The sequence below is a fragment of the Vombatus ursinus genome, unplaced genomic scaffold (assembly GCF_900497805.2).
Source record: "Vombatus ursinus unplaced genomic scaffold, bare-nosed wombat genome assembly UNPS02011309.1, whole genome shotgun sequence".
NCBI classification, from domain to species: Eukaryota; Metazoa; Chordata; class Mammalia; order Diprotodontia; family Vombatidae; genus Vombatus; species Vombatus ursinus.
This window is the reverse complement of record NW_020951087.1, coordinates 1-5744: the sequence shown is the minus strand read 5'-3', so window position 1 is coordinate 5744 and position 5744 is coordinate 1. Positions and strand designations below refer to the sequence as shown.

Below are 5744 nucleotides of genomic sequence, written 5' to 3'. Positions count from 1 at the left end.
AAGTATACTTGGGGATTGGCGATTTTTTCGCCCTCATAAGAAAAAAAACACATGAGGTATAAGGAACCAAGACCAAAATAAAGATGGTCTGCATAGAGTCACTTAGTCTTATGTGGGTGGGTGGTTTTTTTGGTTTTTAATGTTTTTTGATACCTACTTCCACAACAGCAGCCAAACAACAGTCAATGACAAATTAACATTTTTTTGTGGGTGGGCCCTTTTTGCAGGATGAAGTAATTAGTCTTTGAGTTAGAAGGGCCTTTGGGGTTTATCTAGTCTAACCTATACCTGACCAGTAGGGCTATCTTCAATATCCCCCTCGAGTGATTTTCAGCTTTGACTTGAACTCTTTCTGTTTTGCCAGCTCTCTGAGGCTAAGTTACAGATGAGCTGCTATTCTGCATTCGTAAAAGGCATTTCTACAGCAGAATTTCCGAGCACCAATGAAATCATAAGTCTTAACACCTCCTTCCCTCCCTCAAATAAGAAAACAATAGCAACAACAAAAACTACTACCCAATCAGCTCAGTTGTTTCCTTTTCAAATATTTTTCAGCTATCGTGAGGGATGTTGTGAGAATGAATAAAAAAAAGAACAAAAAAAAAACTGTTACAGCTTTATCTATGTAACTGCTACAAAATGTTACCCAGAACATCTTGCAACATTTAACAGAATGATTACAAAGTAATAATTCTTGGCTTGTATTTATTGTTCTGCCTATTATATGAACTTGAAGGCAAGTGCCTTTGTACCTGAAACTCTGAACCAGTAGGTTGTCTTCTCCAGGAAATGAAATTGTCACTAGATTTCTCTTTGTCCCTCTGTGTTTACTCACTTTTAATTTGTTCCCTTTTAATCTGTAGGAAAGGGACAAAGTGATGCCCCTAATTATACAGGGTTTTAAAGATGCTGCAGAAGAAGCAGGAACATCTGTAACTGGTGGCCAAACAGTGTTGAATCCCTGGATCGTGTTGGGTGGAGTGGCTACAACAGTCTGTCAGCCCAATGAGTTTATCATGTAAGTTAACTTTTTTGGCAGTCCTGAACTTTTTTTTCTTTTTTAATTTTTGAAAATATTTATTTTTAGTTTTCAACATTCACCTTTACAAGATTTTGAGTTTTAAATTTTCTCCCCCTCCTTCCCTTCCCCCCTCCCCAAGATGGTATGCAATGTGATATAGGCTATACATGTTTAATCATATTAAACATATTTCCATGTTGGTCATATTGTAAAGAAGAATTAGAACCAAAGGGAAAAACCACAAGAAAGAAAAAACAAACAAAAAAAAGGAAAAGTAACGTGCTTCAATCTGTGTTTAGACTCCATAGTTCTTTCTCCGGATATGGATAGCATTTTCCATCGTGAGTCTTTTGGAATTGTCTTAGATGGTCATTGCTGAGAAGAGCTGGTCATCACACAGTGTTACTGTTAATATATACAAAGTTTTCCTGGTTCTGCTCACTACACTTAGCATCAGTTCATGCAAGTCTTCCCAGGTTTTTCTGAAATATACTTGCTTATCATTTCTTATGGAACAGTAGTATTCCATTATATTCATATACCACAGTTTGTTCAGCCATCAATTGGTGGGCATCCCCTCAATTTCCAATTCTTGGCCACCCTGAAAAGAGCTGCTATAAATATTTTGTACATATGGGTCCTTTTCCCATTTTTATGATCTCTTTGGGATACAGACCTAAAAATGGTATTGCTGGATCAAAGGGTATACATAGTTTTATAGCCCTTTGGGCATAGTTCCAAATTGCTCTCCAGAATGGTTGGATCAATTTACAACTCCACCAACAATGCATTAGTGTTCCAGTTTTCCCAAATCTTCTCCAATACTGATCATTTTCCTGTTTTGTCATGTTAGTCATGTTAGTCAATCTGATAGGTATGATGTGATAGGGTTGTTTTAATTTTCATTTCTCTAAGTCCTGAGCGTTAATCAAGAATTGTCTTCTAATACCAAATCTCACTTGGCATGTTTGTTATTCTTTGTTAGCAGAACTTACTTTGCCCCTTTTCCAGAAGGAATAGAAACTCTTCTTTTTTGGGAGACGGGGCTTCTTTTTTAAAAATTAATTAATTTATTTTTAGTTTTCAATAATTACTTTTGTAAGCTTTTGAGTTTTAAATTTTCTTCCCCTCCCTCCCCATCTCCCTCCCCAAGACAGTGTGCAATCTGAATATAGGTTCTACATATACATTCCTTTTAAACATATTTTTGCATTAGTCATGTTGTAAAGAAGAATTAGGACCGATAGAAGGAAACACAAGAAAGAAGAAACAAAACAGAAGAGAAAAAAAAGAGCAAATAGTATGCTTTGATCTGCATTCAAACTCCATAGTTCTTTCTCAGGATGTGGATAGCATTTTCCTTCGTGAGACTTTGGAGATTGTCTTAGATCCTTGCATTGCTGAGAAGAGCTAGGTCTATCAAAGTCAGTCATCACACAGTGTGGCTGTTACTATGTATAATGTTGCCCTGGTTCTGCTCATTTCACTCAGCATCAGTTCATATAAGTCTTTCCAGGTTTTTCTGAAGTCAGCCTGTTCATCATTTCTTATAGCACAATAGTATTCCATTACATTCATATACTACAACTTGTTCAGCTGTTCCCCAGTTGATAGGCATCCTCTCAATTTCCAATTCTTTGACACCACAGAAAGAACTGCTACAAATGTTTGTGTACATGTGGGTCCTTTTCCCATTTTTATAATCTCTTTGGGATACAGACCTAGAAGTGCTATTGCTGGGTTAAAGGGCATGCACATTTCTGTAGCCCTTTGGGCATAGTTCCAAATTGCTCTCCACAATGGTTAGATCACTTCACAACTCTACCAACAATACATTAATGTTCCAATTTTCCCACATCTCCAACTTTTATCGTAGAAGCTCTTCTTAGGACCATTGTTTAATACCTTTCCTAATACAGGATTTATCTTTGTTTTTATGTCAAAACTTATTTTTATGCTTTTCATGATCTATATTTGTTTAAAATGAGTGTCACAGAAGACTTTTCTTTTGTAACTTTAAAAAATATATGCCTGAATAGGCAAATGTTGGTTTGCCATCAAAACAGATTGTTGGTTTGATTTTAGAATATGTTATCAAGTAATAATAGTCAAAAGGTATTTTGCCGTAGCAGTTAATTCTCATGGCCAACTCTCCTGGTGACCATCAAGAATAATAGAGAGCAAATCAAGCCAAACAACAAGCATTTATTAATCAACTACTAGTACAGTGGCAGACACTCTACTAAGCACTGGGGATATTAAAAAAAAAAGGCCAAAAAACAGTCCCTGCTGTCAAGTAACTCATAGTCTAATGGGGAAGACAACTTGAAAACAACTATGTACAAACAATAATTACAGAATAAACCTGGAATGAAGGCACTAGCATTAAGTATGGGGGCGGGTGGGTGTCAAGAAAAACTTTTTTCTTTTTGGCTAAGCAATGGGGTTCAGTGACTTGCCCAAGGTCACACAGCTAATAAGTGTTATGTGTCTGAGTCCAGATTTGAACTCAGGTCCTCCTGAATCCAGGGCCGGTGCTCTGTCTACTGTGCCACCTAGCTGCCCCCAAGAAAGACTTCTTATAAAAGATGAGATTTTAGCTGGGACCTGGAAGAATCCAAAAGGCAGAGATGAAGAACTAGAGAATCCCAGGCATGGGGGACAGTAAAAATTCATGGAGTCAGGAAATGGAATGTCTTATATGAGGAGCAACCCAGTGTCACTGATTGATAGAGAATATGGAGGGAAGGCAGGTATAAGAAGACTGGAAAGGACAGAAAGGGGCCAGGTTATGAAGGGCTTTAAGAGCCAAACAGAAGATTTCATATTTGATCCTGAAGGTAATAGGGAGCCACTGGAATTTGTTGAATAGAGGTAGGAAGACATGGTGACATGGTCAGATCTGTGCTTTAGGAATATCACTTTGAGTGGAGGATGAACTGGAGTGGGGAGAAACTTGATGGCTACTGCAAAGGCCTCTACTGGGGTATTGTACTTTTATTTATGTTGTTCCATTTCCCAATAATATTTTAATCCGACTCAACCAGTGTGGGCCATGAATCTGACACCTCTGGTATACAGTATTTTTTGAAGCATTAAAATTCATAATGAACTGAGGCTGCCTATGAATGCTGGAGACAATCTATTCTTCTTCATCCTGTCTGATTCCTGTCCATAATTCTCCATAAATCTTTCATAGAGGATTTATCCATTCATTCGAAGTCTTCCTTTTGTTCTTTGAGTATCTTAAGGGAGTTTAATAGACTACTCAGTCTGATTCTCTATTCTGTCATTAATGCATGACTGATCCACCTTCCCTCCTGGTCATGCATGTTCTTAATCCAGTCTTTGTGCTACTTCTCAAATGCAGGTTGTCACTGTTAACACGCTACTGCTGCTTACACACATACCATGCATATTTTCATTGACCTTTGAATTAGATATAATCTTAGTTCTTAGTTTATAGTGTTCTGTAATTCATAGCCATATATTATCAATAAAATTCTCCCTAAATGCACTGAATTTTATATGGCTACACAGATATATCAGGACTGAGGGAATACATCTGATCTGAGAAAATTTTTTAAAGAAAACTGCCCATTCCCCTCTCCCTAACCCTAAATCTGAATTAATTTGAATAAGATCTCGTGGTCATTTTTCACATTTATTAATGAAAAAATAGCCTTTTGTGTTGTGCCACTAAGGGCTCAGAACTAAGTGATTTATTTTCTTCTTATATAAACCTAGCCAGATGTGAAGTACCTGTTTTCTCAGTGGATGATTGGCCTTTGTTTAGATGCTTGTCATATTCTGAATCATCAACTCCTAATTTGCATCAAGTTGCAAATGTAGATGGTTTAAAAAATTTTTAGGGGGAAAAGGTACATACATATATATGTGTATATGTATATATATATATATTTATACACACATACATATATAATGTGTAAAAAATGTGTTTGTAATAATATTTCCCATCGTGTGTGTATGTGTGTACACCCATATATACGTTTAATTGGAATTGAACTTTTTAGTGATTTAACTTTTTTTTTTTCTTTAGGCCTGATAATGCGGTGCCAGGAGATGTGCTTGTGTTGACAAAACCCCTGGGAACACAAGTAGCTGTAGCTGTGCATCAGTGGCTGGATATTGTAAGTAAACTACCAGATGTATGTATATACAAGAATTCTTGTGGTTTTATAAAAAATTAAAATATAAGCGTGATATATGGGATCAGGGTAAGTTAGGTGAAGATGCTTGTAAAATAATTTGAATAAGTATATCGGTGAGACTCTTACTGTAATTGTATATGTAAATATTGCTTTATTTCCCATATATTACATTGTGTTTATACATAGATGCATCTATAGTTATTTAAATGGATTCTGATTCCTTTCTGTAAGATAACAGATTTTGGAGATGAGGGAAAAAAACGCTCTGTAGGGCAAGTACTTCCCATAGTATTCATTTCAGCTTTCAGCAAGTCTTCTAAATCTCATCTGTTTGTTTTACTCACAGAAATTATAATATAGGTTAAGCCCTGTTAAAACAAACTCTTAGAAATTTTGCATATTCTTTCATTCCATTAGAGTGTTGCTGTGTCAGCTATTGTTTTAAATAGACATACCATAGTCAAAGGTTTGAAAAAAAATTTTTTTTAAAGTAGAGAAGGGGTGTGTGTGTGTGTGTGTGTGTGTGTGTGTGTGTGTGTGTGTGTGTGTGT

At 36.3% G+C, this 5744-nt stretch overlaps 1 protein-coding gene across 1 annotated transcript; it reads left to right on the top strand.

The window, feature by feature from the left end:
* Positions 1-863: 863 nt before the first annotated feature.
* LOC114038487 (selenide, water dikinase 1-like) lies at positions 864-5172 on the top strand (the record flags this gene model as incomplete). The annotated part of the gene is made up of 2 exons (XM_027855745.1): positions 864-1018; positions 5082-5172. Coding segments are annotated over 2 exons (246 nt in total), but the record flags the coding sequence as incomplete, so codon positions are not given.
* Positions 5173-5744: the final 572 nt, after the last annotated feature.